This window comes from Dasypus novemcinctus, unplaced genomic scaffold, assembly GCF_030445035.2.
Source record: "Dasypus novemcinctus isolate mDasNov1 unplaced genomic scaffold, mDasNov1.1.hap2 scaffold_157, whole genome shotgun sequence".
NCBI lineage: Eukaryota > Metazoa > Chordata > Mammalia > Cingulata > Dasypodidae > Dasypus > Dasypus novemcinctus.
Genome location: NW_026688157.1, coordinates 858841 through 875360, shown reverse-complemented (window position 1 = coordinate 875360; position 16520 = coordinate 858841). Strand labels below are relative to the sequence as shown.

General features: G+C 69.2%; 2 protein-coding genes across 2 annotated transcripts; one reads left to right on the top strand and one right to left on the bottom strand.

Annotated features, from left to right (window-relative positions):
* The first annotated feature begins 6 nt into the window (after positions 1 to 6).
* STAB1 (stabilin 1) lies at positions 7 to 7904 on the top strand. Its single transcript, XM_058292615.1, has 31 exons — positions 7 to 25; positions 116 to 161; positions 249 to 325; positions 522 to 677; positions 852 to 925; positions 1080 to 1154; positions 1402 to 1524; positions 1810 to 1857; positions 2035 to 2112; positions 2207 to 2353; positions 2785 to 2925; positions 3091 to 3150; positions 3466 to 3642; positions 3723 to 3809; positions 3912 to 4061; positions 4153 to 4209; positions 4294 to 4492; positions 4784 to 4933; positions 5028 to 5132; positions 5297 to 5404; positions 5481 to 5674; positions 5773 to 5917; positions 6001 to 6134; positions 6219 to 6384; positions 6478 to 6587; positions 6684 to 6803; positions 6886 to 7035; positions 7115 to 7219; positions 7297 to 7443; positions 7523 to 7639; positions 7721 to 7904. The coding sequence occupies exons 3-31, from the start codon at positions 253 to 255 to the stop codon at positions 7775 to 7777; spliced, it is 3453 nt and encodes a 1150-aa protein (XP_058148598.1). The 5' UTR covers positions 7 to 25; positions 116 to 161; positions 249 to 252; the 3' UTR covers positions 7778 to 7904.
* Positions 7800 to 15636, bottom strand: NT5DC2 (5'-nucleotidase domain containing 2). The gene is made up of 14 exons (XM_058292616.2): positions 15383 to 15636; positions 12296 to 12480; positions 12112 to 12186; positions 11798 to 11853; positions 11559 to 11652; positions 11273 to 11401; positions 11102 to 11162; positions 10911 to 11013; positions 10703 to 10804; positions 10432 to 10513; positions 8617 to 8703; positions 8400 to 8540; positions 8246 to 8310; positions 7800 to 8153 (listed from the first exon to the last, which is right to left on the bottom strand). Exons 1-14 carry the CDS (start codon positions 15612 to 15614, stop codon positions 7892 to 7894), a joined length of 1674 nt encoding a protein of 557 aa, XP_058148599.1. The 5' UTR covers positions 15615 to 15636; the 3' UTR covers positions 7800 to 7891.
* Between the last annotated feature and the right edge of the window lie 884 nt (positions 15637 to 16520).

Below are 16520 nucleotides of genomic sequence, written 5' to 3'. Positions count from 1 at the left end.
TGGCAGGGCCTCCGCTGTGACCAGGGTGAGTGGGCCCCAGGGGCAAGGGGTCCGGTGACCCTTGGGGAGGCGGTTCCTGGGTCCCAGTGACCAGAACCACCTCTCTGTCCCCCAGAAATCAGCGGCCCTCGGTGCCCAAAGAAGTGTGACCCCAATGCCAAGTAAGTGAGCCCAGCCTGGGGTGCGGGTGCCTGGGGGTCAGGGCAGGGGCCAGCAGGCGCGGGCTGAGCGGCCGCCACCCCTCCCAGCTGCATGCAGGACCCGGCTGGAGCCCTCGCCTGCGTCTGTGCCGCAGGATACTCAGGCAACGGCACCCACTGCTCAGGTCCAGCCACACAATGCCCTGGCCCCTCCCGTCCCCACAAAGCCCTCTGCTCTCCCTCTAGGTCCCAGTCACTATTGCTGTCCCCCCTCGGGCCCTTCCCCCGCCAACCTTTGCCTTTCTCCCGCGCCCTCCAACTCTGCCCCCGCCCTGCCCATGCGCCTGTCCCTCACGGCTCTCGGGGCCCATCTGCTCCCAGAGGTGGACCCCTGTGCTCAGGGCCATGGGGGCTGCTCCCCCCACGCCAACTGCACCAAAGTGGCACCCGGACAGCGGATATGCACCTGCCAGGCAGGCTACATGGGCGATGGGGAGCTGTGCGAGGGCAAACCTGGGCCCCCCTACTTGGAAATAGGTACGACTGGGGGCCCAGCTCCAGCGATCTGAGTCAGACTAGGAAGGGCTGACGGGCAAACAGGGTTGTGGGGACTGAAGGGAGTAGGGGATGAAGACCTGGATGGACAGATGGACAGTGAATGGAGGGGCTTGCTTAGCTCCCTTCTTCACCACAGCACATCTTCTCTCCCAGAAATTAGCAGGTGTCTCTTCCACCATGGGGGCTGCCACATCCACGCCAACTGTATCCCAGTGGGACCCCAGCAGGTCAGGCAGTGGGGCCGACACTGGGGCTGGGCCGTTCCCAAAGTCTGGGGCCTCTCCTCAGGCCCAGCCCAGGGGAGGGGGTGCCTCTTCTGTCCTGGGTGCTGGCTAAGCCTTGGCTCCCAGCAACCCCACTGATTAGGCTTTTGGGGGACAGGTCTCTTGCAGCTGCCTTGAGGGTTACAGCGGGGATGGCGTCCACACCTGTGAGCTCCTGGACCCCTGTTCCCAGGTCAGGCCCCCAGCCCCACCCCATTTCATAGGGGGATGGGGCTGAGGCAGGAAGCAGTCATCCTTACCCCCAGCAGGGTCCCACAGGCTCTGAAGGGTGGGCAACTGCCCCCTCCCCAAGTTCAGTCTGGCTGATCTGTAGGAAATGGGACCGTGGGTGGTGGGAAGCTGCATGGCCCCCTCCCCAGGGCCGGGTGGCATAGAGTCCTGGGAGCCACTGAGGCCTCCCTCTTCCATCCCTGCCTCAGAACAATGGAGGCTGCAGCCCCTACGCCTGGTGCGAAACCTCTGACGACGGCCACAGGACGTGCACCTGCGACACAAGCCACCCCGTGGGTGATGGCTTCACCTGCCGTGCCCAAGTTGGCCTGGTAATGAGGCCCAAGTCCAAACCCTGGCCCGACTTGAGCTCCACCCTGTGAGCCTGACCCATGGTCTCAGACAAGACCCCAGACTCGATCCTGATCCTGGCCATGACCCTGATCCCTGCCTCACCTGGACCCCAGCTATGGCCCGTGAAACTGATCCAGACCCCAGCCCAGACTCACCTCGCTTTCCTTTCCTCATCGCTGCCTTGGCCAGACCTTGGTACTGGGATAGGCACCAGAATGGGGCCACCCCAAATCTGACCCTTGCCTTCCTCCCCCGCCCCCCAGGAGCTCATCCGGGACAGGCAGGCCTCGTTCTTCAGGATCCACCTCCTGGTGAGTAACCAGCCTGCCCCTGGGCCCTGCAGGTCGCACCGTGCTGGGTCTTGATGTTCCCATTTGATTAGGATGCTGGCTGGGCTCTGAGAGTCCAAGTCTTCTCGGAAAATCTGGGGAGGCCTCCAGCTGTTTCCAGGTTGTCCCACTTCCACTCATGCTGTCCCCCCACCCCAGGAGTACAAGGAGCTCAAGGGCAACGGGCCTTTCACAGTCTTCGTGCCACAAACGGATCTGATGACCAACCTGTCCCTGGTAAGGCAGCGCCTGGTACAAGGCAGGGGTGGCTGGGGGGCTGGGGCAGAGGCGGCAGTCAGGAGCCCCACTACCCTCACGGCTCCCGCTCCAGGATGAGCAGGCCCGGATTCGCGCACACCGCCAGCTCGCGTTCCGCTACCACGTGATCGGCTGCCGCCGGCTGCTGAGCCAGGAGCTGCTGGACGTGGGGTACGCCACGGCGCTCTCCGGACACACGCTGCGCTTCAGCGAGAGGGAGGTGAGTTCGGGCGGGGCCGCGCCCGCCACCACGGCCCCGCCCCTCCCCGCCCTGCTGGCCGCCCGGCCCCGCCCCTCCTGGCCCCGCCCCCCAGCCCTGCCCGCGCCCGGCCCCGCCCCTCCAGGCCCCGCCCCGGTCCCGCCCCGCCCCGTCTCCGCGCGGAGCTCTCGACCCCTCTGGAGCACGCGCACTTGAAACGCTCTCCCCTCCTTCGCCTAGAGCCCTGGGCCTGTCCCCGGCCCGGGACTCCCCGCCTTAACTCTCTCCCCTCTTTTCCCCTCCCCTTCTGCGCGGATTCCGCTGGGGCCCCGCCCACCACCCCAGCGAGGCCCGCCACCCAAGACCCGCCCCAACCTAGGCTCCTCCCCTGCTTATGGGCTCCCCCCAGGCACCCCCAGTCGGCTTCCTTCAGCCCCGTGCCCCGCCCCCAGGGCAGCATCTTCATCAATGACTTCGCGCGCATCGTGAGCAGCGACCAGGAGGCCGTGAACGGCGTCCTGCACTTCATTGACCGCGTCCTGCTGCCGCCCGACGCGCTGCACTGGGAGCCTGGCGCGGCCCCGGCCCCGCGGGTATGGCTGGGCCGGGGGCGGGGGCAGGAGGCCGGGGGCAGGGGTCGGGGGACAGGGGTTGGGGATCAGGGGTCGGGGGCAGGGGTCAGGGAACAGGAGGCCGGGGGCAGGGGGCCAGGCCCTCCTCCCCATGGAACCTCACTGCTCACGCGTGCCCTTCCCCAGAGAAATGTCACCGATGCCGCCCAGAGCTTCGGTTACAAGATCTTCAGCCGCCTCCTGACGGTACTTTCCTCCGTGTGTGTGCGACCACGTGTCTACTCACCTGTCCACGGGCACCTGCCTGTGTGCAAGCCCGTGCCCATGGGAGTGTTTCTGTGCACCTGGGCCCCAAGCGAGCGGGTGCCTTATGTGTACCCACACGCTTGCCAACAGTGTGCACTGTGTGTGTGCAAGCCCACCCTGGCACCCACATCCACGTATGCCTGCCTGGCATGGCCACAGCTGAGTGTGGCCAGTGGCAGAGCCTGGAGGCCCTTCCTGGGCGCTGCCTGTCTGGGCTGTGACGGCCACCCCTCTGCCTTCTGCCCTGCCCCACAGACAGCCGGCCTCCTGCCCCTGCTCCAAGATGCCGCCCACCAGCCCTTCACCATGCTGTGGCCCACAGACTCTGCCCTGCAAGCCCTGCCCCCCGAGCGCCAGGCCTGGCTGTACCACAAGGCCCACCGGGACAAGCTGGCGGCCGTTCTGCGCGGGCACGTGATCCGCAACATCGAGGTGGGTGCACCCCAGGCCTCGGTCCGGCTGCCCGCAGCCCGGCCTGCCTGCCCACTCCGACCTGGGCTCCGTGTGCGCAGGCCTTGGCGTCCGACCTGCCGCACCTGGGCCCGCTCCGCACCATGCACGGGACCACCGTCTCCTTCTCGTGCAGCCGCACCCGTCCTGTGAGTCTGGGGGGGCTGGAGGCGGGGGTGGGAGGCGGGAGCCCTGGCAGCGGGGGTTTGCGGTGCTGTGACCCGCGTGCACCCCGTGCCCACCTCCGGCAGGGTGAGCTCGTGGTGGATGAGGATGGTGCACACATTGTGCAGCGGCACCTGCCCTTCGAAGGTGGCCTGGCTTACGGCATCGACCAGCTGCTGGAGCCGCCGGGGCTTGGTGCCCGTTGCGACCGCTTTGAGACCTTGCCACTGCGGCAGGTGAGGGCGGCCCTGCAAGTACACGGGCAGGGGACCCAGACCACCTGCCTGCCCACCCACCTAACCTTGTGTCGGCCTCTGTCCCTTCCAGAGGGCCTGCAGCATCTGCGGGCGGGAGCCGCCCTGTCCCGAGGGCTCACAGGAGCAGGTGAGGGCTTGGAGCCGGGGTGGGGGTTTGGGCGGGGGCCACGGCCAAGCTCTGGCTGTCTGCACAGGGTTCCTCTCCGTCCAGGGCAGCCCGGAGGTCTGCTGGAGCTACTACACGAGGATCTGGATGCCCCCTTCACTGCGCTACGCAGGGGTGCACGGCTGGGCCCGGCCCAGCCTCTGGGGCCAGCCGCACAACCTGGGCAAGACCTGCCGCCGAACCTGTGTCACCACCACCTGGAAGGCCAGCTGCTGCCCCGGTCACTATGGCCTTGAGTGCCAAGGTGAGGGTCCTGAGGCTGCAGAGGCTGCTGATGGGCACCTCTGGCCCCCGAGATGGCTGCCCCCGAGAACGTCTTGGGGGGTCAGGGGCTGAGGCGGGTCTGGGGGTGGCGAGGAGTTGAGCTGGAGGGGAGCTGAGGTGTGTGGACGTGGGTAAGGGGGGGTCTGGGCATCTCCGGGGCGCAGGGGCGTGGAGCATTCCCTGTGGGACAGGGACATGGGTGGCCTGGTATTCCTGGGGACGTGTGGGGGTTTCAGATGAGAGCCCCACTCTGATACCCCCACCCATCTAGCATGCCCTGGGGGCCCCAGCAGCCCCTGCAGTGGCAATGGTGTGTGCCTGGATGGCATGAGTGGCAGTGGGCAGTGTAATTGCCACTTGGGTTTCGCCGGGACAGCGTGTGAACTCTGCGCCCCAGGTGCCTTTGGGCCCCGCTGCCAAGGTGAGCCACCCCTGCCCCGTCCATCCCACCCTGCTCCCCGATTCCCCTGGCCCCGTCTGCTGACCCCCATCTCCCCGCGTGCCCCTCTGCTCAGCCTGCCGCTGCGCCTCCCATGGCCACTGTGATGAGGGCCTGGGGGGCTCGGGCTCCTGCTTCTGTGACGAGGGCTGGACTGGGCCACACTGTGAGGCGCAGCTGGGTGAGTGGCCCTTGGCCTGTGCCCAGCCTGCGTGCTCGTATGCGCTGGCACACACCCGTGCAGGCCCTGACGACGCACTCGGGAAGGCACGAGGGTGGCGGGGCAGGTGGAGGTGGAGAGCGCAGCCGCTAACCTGGCTTTGTGGCGCCGGGCACTGGGGACAGAGCTGCAGCCTGTGTGCGCCCCATCCTGTGCACCCCAGGCCGTGTGCCGTGTGGGCAACAGCTGCGAGTGCAGCCTGGGCTACGAAGGGGACGGCTATGTGTGCACAGGTGAGCAGGGGGGTGCCGAGGAGGTGGGGAGCCCTCATGCCCTCCCATCGCCCGATCCAACCACTCCTGCCCCCAGTGGCAGACCTGTGCCGGGACGGGCGCGGCGGCTGCAGCGAGCATGCCAACTGCAGCCAGACGGGCACAGTGGTCACCTGCACCTGCCTGCCTGACTACGAGGGTGACGGCTGGAGCTGCCGGGCCCGCAACCCCTGCGCCGACAGCCACCGCGGGGGCTGCAGCGAGCATGCCGACTGCCTGAGCACCGGCCCGGTGAGCAGACGGGGAGCTCGAGCAGCCAGGGTGGGGAGGTCCCTGGAGACTGGCTCCCCCGGTCCTTGAAGGGCACCGCCACCTGCTCTCCCGCGCAGAATGCTCGGCGATGCGAGTGCCATGCTGGCTACGTGGGCGACGGGCTGCAGTGCCTGGAGGAGCCCCAGCCGCCCGTGGACCGCTGCCTAGGCCAGCCACCGCCCTGCCACTCCGATGCCGTGTGCACTGACCTGCACTTCCAGGGTGCGCTGCCCTGCCTGCGCCCGGTGGCCCCTGCTTTCTCCTGCTGTGCCTGCCAGCTGACCGTGTCCCCGTCTCCTCTACAGAGAAACGGGCTGGGGTCTTCCACCTCCAGGCTGCCAGCGGCCCCTATGGCCTGACCTTCTCCGAGGCTGAGGCGGCGTGCGGGGCGCAGGGGGCCGAGCTGGCCTCGCTCCCTCAGCTCTCGGCGGCCCAGCAGGTACACGGGGTCCTGGCGTCCGGAGTGGGGCCGACGGGGACCCGCCTCGGGCCCTGGGCCTCAGCGTGGCTCCTTGCCCCGCAGCTGGGCTTCCACCTGTGCCTCGTGGGCTGGCTGGCCAACGGCTCTGCCGCCCACCCCGTCGTCTTCCCGGAGGTGGACTGTGGCAACGGCCGCGTGGGCGTGGTCAGCCTGGGCGCCCGCCGCAACCTCTCGGAGCGCTGGGACGCCTACTGCTACCGCCCGCAAGGTGCGCCCCGCTGCCGGGCCCTGCCCCCAGCCCACGGGCCCACCCCTGCCCCTCCCCGCCAGTCCCCCCCCCACTGACCCACCTTCCCTGCAGACGTGGCCTGCCGATGCCGCGACGGCTTTGTGGGCGACGGGACCAGCGTGTGCAACGGGAAGTTGCTGGACGTGCTGGCTGCCACCGCTAACTTCTCCACCTTCTATGGGGTGAGGAGGCGCCCAGCCCGGGGCAGGGGGCTATTGCGGGGCAGCCAGGGTCCCTGGGGAGGGCCTCTGCCTCCATCTGTCTTCCCACCCTCCTAGATGCTGCTGGGCTACGCCAACGCCACCCAGCAGGGTGTCGACTTCCTCGACTTTCTGGACGACGAGCTCACCTACAAGACCCTCTTTGTCCCTGTCAACGAAGGCTTTGGGGACAACATGGTAGCAGGGGCCGTGGGCGGGGCAGGGGCGGCCTCCGCTGCCCCCTGCCGGCCCGAGCCTCCAGACCTCGCTTCGCCTGCAGACACTGAGCGGCCCCGACCTCGAGCTGCACGCCTCCAACGCCACCTTCCTGGGCGCCAACGCCAGCCGGGGCGGCTCGCTCCTGGCCCACTCGGGCCTCAGCCTCGTCATCAGCGCCGTGGGCCCCGACAACAGTTCCTGGGCCCCCGTGGTGAGCGTGAGCCCCGCACCCACCCGGCCGGCCCCGGCCCTCGCCCGCCCACCGGGCCTAAGTCCACTGTCCCCCACAGGGCCCGGGGGCGGTCGTGGTCGGCAGTGTCCTCGAGTGGGACATCGTGGCCTTCAACGGCATCATCCACGCTCTGGCTAGCCCTCTCCTGGCGCCCCCACAGCCTGTGAGTCGGGGTGGGCGGGCAGAGCTGAGGGAGGAGGGGGCCGTCCCGGCCACGTCCGTGACCCCTGACGTTTGCAGCGGGCGGCGCTGGCGGCTGAGGCCTCGCCGGTGGCCGCAGGCGTGGGGGCCGTGGTGGCCGTTGGTGCGCTGCTCGGCTTGGCGGCTGGAGTCCTCTACCTCCGTGCCCGAGGCAAGGCCACGGGCTTTGGCTTCTCTGCCTTCCAGGTAAGGCCGGGGCCGGTGGGGCGCGCTCCTTCAACCCCCCCACCCCGAGTCCCCTCCCCACCGAGCCTTCCCTCCCCAGGCGGAAGACACCGCGGACGAGGACTTCTCCCCGTGGCAGGAGGGGACCAGCCCGACCCTGGTCTCTGTCCCCAACCCCGTCTTTGGCAGCCACGACGCCTTCTGCGAGCCTTTCGATGTGAGTGTGGGGGGGGCACGGGGGGTTGTGGAGGCCCAAGGCCCCGGCTCGGCCCGGCTGCCAACGGCCCTCCCGCCCCAGGACGCGCTGCTGGAGGAGGACTTCCCCGACACCCAGAGGATCCTCGCGGTCAAGTGACGCAGGCGGGACCGGGGCGCGCTCAGGGAGGAGACCCTTTATTGCTTGTCTGGACAGAGGCCCAGAGCGGGCCGGGCAGGGGCGGCCGGGCCTGCCCTGGACAATAAAGCGGCCTCAGCGGATGTGAGCCATGTCGCCGAGGAAGGGCGTCTTCATGCAGCCGGTGCACAGCTGGTCCATCCAGAGGGGCGCCTCGTGCTGCAGGGGCGTGCGGCGCGGGTAGAAGGTGAAGTCCACGCGGTAGTTGAGCAGGCAGCTGAGGGAGGCCATGTAGAGGTCGGAGAAGCGCACGAGGCGCCGGGAGAAGTAGGTGGGGTTGTGGAAGGTGCGGAAGATGCTCCCAAACTGCGGGTTGAACAGGGCCTTGGTGACGCACCTGCGGAGGGAGGCAGGGTGGCTCAGGGGGTGGGCCCGGGAGCCGTGGTGGGCGGGTCCCCCCCGCTGGGACCCCGGCCCCGCCCTGCTCACCTCAGCTCCTGCCGCTCCTTCACCCAGGCGGCCAGCACCTGCCGCGACTCCGCGTCCTGGTAGGTCTGCGGGGGGGGGGGGGGACCCGGGTGTCTCAGCGAGGGTGGAGGCAGCAGCCCTAGGCCCCCCCCCGGGCGCCCTGCCCGCCCCGCACCTGCATGCGCTCCAGCAGCCCCGTGAGCGCCTGCTGCCACGTCAGCGAGTGCATGTACTGCTCCGTGTTGATGATGCGGATCTCCCGCTCCAGCTCGGGGATGATGGCGCCCGTGCGCCAGCCGTGCCGCAGCATGAGGTCCTGGTGGGCGGGGGTGGGCTCAGCGCCAGCGCCAGGGGCTCCCGCCCCCCCCCCCCCCGGCGTGCTCCCCCCTCACCGCTAAGTCACTGTAGAGGTGGTCTCCAAAGTAGAGCACGCGGGGACCGCGCCATTCCGTCAGGCGCAGGAAATCAAACAGGTTTCCCTGGGGAGAGGTGGGGCCCACCCCTGAGCCGAGCTGGCAAGGGGGCCCCCACGGGGCTGCCTGGACCGGGCCTTGTCCTCCACCATCCCCCCAGAGGCAGTGAGGCTCCACCAGCGCCGCCCTTTCCCACGGCCTGCGGTCCCCCCTCTGCCCTCACCGCTCCCCCCGCACACTCGGGAAGGGGTGTCCCCCACCCAGGAAGGCTCCTGCAGGCCTCGCATGGTGCCCTGGGTCTCCAGGGGCTCCCCTCTCCGTGGTGTCACTTCCACCCCAGGCTGGAGGTCAAGTCCACCCTCTGTGGGAAACGACGTCAGCTGAAGCCCCAGGGCCCTGAGGGGAGCCCTTTAGACCCCAAGTCCTTCCTGCCCTTGGCCCAGAGGGACCCAGCAGGCCAATGGCAGACCTTGCTGTGCGGCACCGACCTCTCCTGCCCCAAAGCTGCAGAAAAGACGAACAAGCTCAAACACAACAGGGGATCAGAAACCAAGGGAGGGCCCAGAGCAGGAGCTGGTGCTACCCCAAGAGCACGGCCCACCCCCCCAAGAGTGAGGAGAATTTACACCTGGCAAAATGGAGTTAATACGACAGCCCGCACACTTGAGAGCCTCAGATGAAAACCCGGAGTCGTAGGTGGTTATGCAAGATTAAGTGGGGAGGTGGAGAAGCAGGTGGACCCTGCTGCAAAGGGAAGCAGTGACATGGATGCAAAGCTCAGGACAACCTCCGAGCCAAGAGAGAATCCTGAAGGGCAGTCACCGAGCCAGGCAGAGAGGAGCCTAAGTTTCTGGCAACTGGAGACCGAGGGCAGAGAAAGGCGGGACTTAGTGCGAGAGGCAAGTGGGGTCCAAAACATACACACAGCGTGAGATTTCAGAACACCCGAAATAAGGAAAAGCCTCAAAGCTGCCGAGGAAGGAGACCCATCTTCCACAGCAGTGAGCGACTCTCTTCAGCCGCAGCCGAGGATGCCAAGACAAAGCAGAGGCGGCCTCAGAGCCGAAGGGAAAGCCTGCACCTGGGGAGAGCTGGCGGGCAGCAGGGAGAGGCCGAGGGCGGGCAGCGGCGGAGGGGCTGGGGGCACTGCCCTCAGCCCAGGCCTCCGAACCAGGTTCCCGAGGCTGCACCCGTGGCCCACCTGAGGGCCCCCCTCACCTGCGACCCTGAGGCCTCTGCAACCCCCACCCCCGGAATCCCAGCTCAACCAGGATTTCCGCATTCCACCCAGGCCAAATGCCTTAATCCCTCCAGTGCCCAGCCACACCAGGCAAGCGGCCCCAGCCCCCTCATCCTCCCAGCCTGGCAGGAAAGAGCCTGTCCAGGCCACCCTGTAGGTGGCAGCCCCCCAGCCGGGGCCCCTCCACCAGCGAGTTCGGGCTGCGTGCTCGGCCCCCGTAAGAAGCCATTTAGCGGGCACTTAGCAAATGCCCAGGGCTTTACACCTCAGCTCAAGGGTGGTAAAACCTCTTCTGCCGATGAGGAAAGCAAAGCAAAGGGGGACTCAGAGCTAGTGGGTAAGGGAGTTGGAATCAAACCCAGGCAGCCTGACCCAGGGACCGACAGCCACTCCCGAGGATCCAGGCCCACGGTACGAGAAGACGGACAAAAGCAGGGGGACGCGGTGCGTGTGGAAGCAAATGTAGGGTGGCTGGCCTGGGCCCAGGAGGCCGCCCTGCCACTGCCTAGGGCTCTTGCAGGGCCCTACACCCGCCTGCCCACCTCGGCCCTCACCTGCCGATAGATCTTGCCCTTTTCCAGCCGGGTGATGCGGTCCCACTGGAGAGCGCCCTTTTCGTCGAGTTTCCTGAAAGGCCTGTGTGGGGTCGGGGGACAGGGCTCGGTTTAAGGCCTGAGGCAGGGCCACGAGCCGGCAAGGGGCACCCTCACCCCAAGCACACAGGGCGGAGGACGAAGGCCAAGCTGAGGTGCCGCGGCCCCTTCACTGGGCCGGGCCCCCCCTTCCCCATCCACGGCCCCCACCCTGCCAGGCCCAGAGCCGTACTTGCGCCGGTCAGTGAAAAAACTGGGCTTGTCCGCCTGGACGATGACCACGTCAAAGAGCTGGCGCCAATCCGGGCCCACCATGTGCCGCATCCCCTTGTCCCTGTGCAAAGGCAGGGTGGGAGGCCGGTGGCCCGAGGCGGCGCCGGCCCGTCCACCCCCCGCCCAGCTCCGCTCCAGAGCCCTGCCCACGGGGGAGCTGGACTCACACGAAGCTGAAGGGGCTGTTGGTGATGAGGAACAGCTGTTTCCCGTGGGTCACCAGGCGGTTCAGGACAGCAAACGTCTCGTCTCCTCTCAGGATGTACTTCTCTGGGTGGGGGGGGGAGACGAGCCCGTGAGGCCGGCCATCCTGCCCTGCTCAGGCGGGCCGTGGGGCAGGGCCACTGCCCAGCCGTACCCATGTCGCGCTCGATCCACTGGTACATGAGGCCCTTCACGTGCACGTCGCGAATGGCGTCCTGGGGGCAGAGGGGGCCCAGTGAGGCCGCGGTGGGGGCCCGGGGGCCCGCCCTGCCGCAGCTGGATTCCACCTGCCCGGCCATCCCGGGCGCAGGCCCGGCGTCCGCACCGTCACGTCCTTGTAGAGGTGTGCTTGGTCGAACTCCAAGCTGTGGTCCAGGAAGTGGTCCACCACGCAGGACAGCAGTGCCATCTCCGGCAGCGAGAAGACGTCCATGAACTGCTTGATGGAGGGGCCCTGGGGGGGGGGGGCACCGCCTTCTCAGCACCCCACCCAGCTCTGCCACCCCCCGCCTCTGGATCTGCCCTGGGACACGGCAGAGGAGGCGGCCTGCTGGTCAGGACCGGCCCACGAGGTGCCCAGGTCCGCGGCGGCCGGTACCGGGGGCCGGTACCTTGCCATAGAAGCCGCTCATCTGGTAGAGTGGGATGTGCTGGGTGCCCCCGTACAGGTCGATCACCTCCTCGTCTGGGACGGGCTGGAGGCCCCTGGGTGGATGCACAGGCTCCATCACTCCAAGGCAGTCCGGAGCCCAGGCCACAGCACGGGGCTGGGGACAATGGGGGGAGGCAGGACAGCGTGGCCCTGGAATAGCCGGGCAGGGCTGGGGGCCGGGAGGGGGCCAGCACTGACCTGTAGGCTGTCCCCAGCTGCACATAATGGAAGGCATCGATCTTCATCAGGAGGCTCTGGGGCACCGAGGGGACAGGATGGGCAGCAGGGGGTCATTTTGCCATCGGTCCCGAGCCCGACTCTTGTCCTAACTGAAGCCCCAACTGGAGAGCACCAAAGGGGGCCCGTGCAGCCCTGGAGGAAGCTACAGCTCTGAGTTCTGAGGCCGAGGGAGCGGGGAGGTGAGGGGACCCTTGCTAGGGATGGGGGTGCTGGGAGGTGGCCCCATGTGTCCTGTCAGGGTGACCCGGCGTGGTCCGTGGTCCACCGCTCACCTTCTGGATGTCATAGTGGAGGCCACGGATGGCGAAGTTGGGGTTGTAGTCGTACTTCCGGATCCCCTCTGGGTACTGTCAGAGGGAGGGGGGTCGGGCCTGAGCCGGCGGGAGGCCACCAGGCCAGGGGGCCGGGGCTGCTCCTGGGCCCGGTGGGGGCGAGGGCCCTGGCCCGGCGCCTCACCTTGTAGTGCTCGATCAGGATGTCCCGGGCGGCAGTGAAGATCTCGGGGTGCAGGGCGTCTGCGTACTGGGCCAGCGTGTAGTCGTAGTCGAAGCCGTACACCTCGACGCCGCTCAGGCTGATCTCGTTGTTGGCGTAGATGGCGGCCGGGTTCAGGAGGCTGCAGACCTCGGGCGGCAGGAGGTCTGGAGGAAGGAGATGCGCAGAGTCAGTGACGAGGAGGCCCACGATCGCGGCAGCAGCAGGCGGACTTTGTGGGACCCCAGTCCCGTAAGCCTTAGAGTGTCCTGCAGGTGGATATGCTTAGCCCAAAGCAGCAGATGGTGGCAACAGGCTCCCAGATGTCACCTGCCCAGGGTCACGCTGGGGCGAGGCAGAGCTGGCAGTGGGCCAAGCCTAGAGCCAGCGCTCCGACCACGGGTCCCCCCACCCCACCCAGGTTACACCTTGGCCTGCAGCCCACCACGTCCCCCAAGCCCAAGCCCCCTCCAGGCTCTCACCACCAAGCTTGCCAGGCACAGAAGCAGCCCACCCGTGGCTATGCCCCGACCCTGGCAACACCCCTCGGGCAGGGCTGCTGTCCTCCGGACTGTCCACAGCGTGAGCCCCACCCTTGCCCCAAACCCTTTCGTGGCCGAGCACCCCCGTCCAGCCCCTGGGGAGAAGGACTCCTGTGCTTCTCTCGGGCTGCCCAGCCTGGCCCGCTGACCTCACCTCCCAGCTACTCGGGTGCATGTGGGGGGGGGGACAGCGTGTGGGGATCCAGGACCCCGACCCTGAGGGGCTGAGGCCACGGGTGCTGCCATTCTGCCTCACCTGGGGCTGGGTGGGGGCTCCCGGGTACCCCTTTGCCGCTCAGGCTGCCAGCCCCGAGCAGCTGCCCCAGCCCAGGAGTGCGGCCCCTCTAATCGGATTTCAGCCGCCCGCTGGCCTGCGTAATGACATTTGCTGGCGCTGGCCAGGGAACACGGCTCCTCACGACAGGTGGGACGTGATGTCGGGTTCTGGGACCATGGCCGTGGCCCCCAATCCCCTGGTTGTCCCTGCGCTGGCTCTGTGGCCCGCAGCAGGGAGGCCAAGAGCGGCACCGCGCAGACTGGGCTCTGGGGTCCCAGCGAGGCGGACAAGGCTGAGGGACCCCGACTCTTCTGCCTTAGTTTCCCCACCTGTATAATGGGGGAGATGTGATAGAGGGGCGCAGGCACTGAGGTCACACAGACGAGGCTGTTGCTCACAGCTGTGACCAGGAGTCACCTCTCCCCTTGGGCCTCAGCTTCTTTGTCTCTCAAGGGGGAATAAAAATGCTGCCAACCTACGGAGTTACTGAGCGTGTCCTACGGAAGGCGCAGGGCAGCATTCCTGCCCTGCACCTGTGGCGAGTGTGACAGGGAACGTGTCTCCCGAGCCCATGACCCCCTGCCCTAATTTACCGGTGGCACTCAAGGGGTGTCATGGAGTAAGAGGGGAGCGCTGCTCTGCGGGGCCCGAGGCAGCTCCGTTCCCCAGACCTCCAGCCCATGGCTGAGGCCCGCACCGCCAGGGAATTCTCTCAGACGCATGACCGGCCACCAGCGGAGCCCCCGGTCCTGCGGCGTGCCCGGCAGCGGTGAGCGCCCCGCGGCCGACACCCCCAACGGGCTCCGTGCTCAGGAGCAGTCACCCGGGAGGCCCCTTTGGAACCCAGGGCTCCACCCCGGCGCTTTCCCAAGCGCAGGGTGTGGGTGGGGAACAGGTGTGGCTGGTTCCTCTGGCGGGTCCCCCCGGGGCAGCACAGGCCTGGCACGGAGCAGCTGCTTCCCAGGCCGTGGGTGCCAGGTAGCACTTCCCGGGCAGACGCGTGTGAGACACGGTGGCTCTGCCCCCACCGGGGAGCTGCACCCGAGCCGCCCCTCACTTGGCACCTGGCACCCTGGGCCCCTGGACCTTGGCTAGCCAGGCCTCGCCCTCCCCCCAGTGCCTGGGGACGGAGTGGGACTCTCGGTGCGGCGCCACCAAGACGCGAGGGGTCTGCGTGGCAGGGCAGCCCCCGGCCGCCAGGGTCCTAGCCGAGTCCAGGGGCCTTGAGGAGGTTCCCAAAGGTGAGGCAGGATGGAGAAGCAGCCCACGGAGCCCGGCCTCCTCACCCAGGTTCTGGTCTCCACAGCCCTGGGGCCCACGGGCTCCAGCCCCGTCCACAGGGGCCAGGGAGGAGGGCTGGGCGAGGAGCCCGCGTGGCCTGCTGGGCTCCCGGCCTTCACTGTCCAGCCCCTACCCTCCTTGCTCCTCAGCCCCCCGCACTTGGCTCACCCGTGCGGGTGCCGGGGCCCAGCAGCGGACGGGGGCTGCTGCTGCTGTTCCCAGGGCGGACACGTCGGTGGCGAAGTTTTGTGTCCGCCCGAGGCACACCTCGATACCCAGAACCTCCCCCAGAAAACCCAGCCAGAGGGGTTACAGGGAGGGGTTGGGGTCCAGGGTGTAAGGCTGGCTTCTCTTGGGCCGCCTGGTGACATCTTGGTGGAAACTCTCTTGCCCTTCGCGCAGCAAGGGGAGCGTAGGGGTCTCTGAGAAGATCTGAGGTGGACCCTGGGGGACCGTGCCCGCAAGACCCCGGCCCGCGGCCCCAGGGCACCCCCTCCTGCCCTCCCTGCGGAGACAATGCCTGGGCGCTTATCAGCCCATCTGCAGAGGACAAAGCAGGGGGTGGCGCGGGTAAAGTGCTGCGGCCAAGGCTGCAGCAAGCCTCTGGGACTCGGGGGCGCTGGGGCGGCTTGGTCTTGCTCCCTCGACATCTTCGTCCCAGCAGGGCCTCCCGGGTGAAATCTAGAAGGGCCGGCGAAGTCCGGCGGGGAGGGCTGTCCGCGGGAGCCGGTCCGCCGGCTTTGCCCACCGCACTCCGCAGCCGAGGGCCGGCGGAGAACAAGGGCTTGGGGGCGTTCCCGCGGGGCACCCCAGGGACAGGCGGCGGGGACCCCAGCTCCAGGAACACCGAGTTCCTGAGGAGAGAGCCGAGGAACACACCCCTCGCCCTCCCGCGGGGAGTCAGGACACCCCAGAAGCTCCCGGAGGGAGCCCCCCGCCGCGCGCCCCGCCCCCGACCCGCGCACCCACCGTGCACCAGCCTCCGCATGTCCTGGTACCGAGCCCACAGGTGCTCGCCGAGCTCGGCCCCGCCGGCGGGCGCGGGGGCTGAGGCGGGGCGCGGGCCGCCGGGGCACTGGGCGCCGGGGCCCGGGGGGCCGCAGCCGGGGCAGGAGGGCGAGGACGAGGCGGCCCGCTGCCCGCCGTGGCCTCCGCGCAGCAGCCAGCGCCGAGCGGCCGCCCGCAGCCCGGCACCCGCCATGCCCGCCCGCCGCCCGCCGCCCGTCGGCCCGGCCGCCTCGCTCCGCCCGCGCCCGCCACGGTGGCCGCGTGCTCGGCGCCGGGGCCGGCCAATGGGGCGACGCGCGGGGCCCGCCCGGCCAATGCGCGCGCCGCCCTGCCCCGGGGGCGGGAGGTCCCGGGACGGGGCGGGGCGGGGCGGGCGCCCGGCCCCCTCCCCCTGCCCCCGGCGCGGCGGGGGGGACTCCGCGCCCCTCCGGGGCCGCCGCCGCGACGATCGCGGCGCCTTCAGGTCCGCGGGAGGCCGGGGGCGGTGGGCACGCGAGGCCCCGGACGGCCGCGAGCGGGCCGGAGCTTGGCGGGGGCTCCCGGGGCCGCCCCGCAGGCCGCGGTCCTCCTGCCCGGGGTCCCCTCCCCGGCCCGGAGGCCCGAGCCCGGCGCAAACTCGCTCTCTTCGCCTAGTGGATAAGGAGCCCTTCCCGCGCGCTTCCCCGCGCCGGCCCCTGGGGTGAGACCCGGGACCCCCGGGGCGGTGAGGGCCTCGGGTGCCTCGGCTCCCTCTGCCACCCGGGACCCCGCGCGGGGGCCCCCTCTTCTCCCGGAGCAGGGCGGCTGGGCGCAGGCTGCGGGGCCGGGGGCCGCAGCAGAGGCAGCGCCGACACGCCCGGCTCCTGCTTTCCCGGCGCAGGGGTCCCTCTTGAGCTGCCTTGTCGCCGTGTCGCCGGCCTTGCCTCCTCTGTTACTATCCTGCGCAGACCCGCGCTCCCCCGGCCGTTCCTACACTTGATGGGTTTTCTGGGCCTGCATCGTGCCAGGCTGGGCGCCGGCCCCGAGGAGCCTGGCCCCGCGCCCCGCGGCCCCGCGGGTGGGGAGCTGGCCAGCGGGGGCACACGTCGTTTCCTGGGGGGTGCTCCCCAGGGCGGCCTCC

Bases quoted from the DNA above. Each gene is read 5' to 3' on its own strand.
- STAB1 (XM_058292615.1), top strand. From the start codon at position 253: ATGCAGGACCCGGCTGGAGCCCTCGCCTGCGTCTGTGCCGCAGGATAC. The intron at 4,493-4,783 runs GTGAGGGTCCTG...CCACCCATCTAG, and splicing joins CTATGGCCTTGAGTGCCAAG to CATGCCCTGGGGGCCCCAGC. The intron at 5,133-5,296 runs GTGAGTGGCCCT...CACTGGGGACAG, and splicing joins ACACTGTGAGGCGCAGCTGG to AGCTGCAGCCTGTGTGCGCC.
- NT5DC2 (XM_058292616.2), bottom strand. From the start codon at position 15,614: ATGGCGGGTGCCGGGCTGCGGGCGGCCGCTCGGCGCTGGCTGCTGCGC. The intron at 10,514-10,702 runs GTACGGCTCTGG...GACCCCACACAG, and splicing joins TTTTTCACTGACCGGCGCAA to GCCTTTCAGGAAACTCGACG. The intron at 8,704-10,431 runs GTGAGGGCCGAG...ACCTCTCCCCAG, and splicing joins AGGGCAAGATCTATCGGCAG to GGAAACCTGTTTGATTTCCT.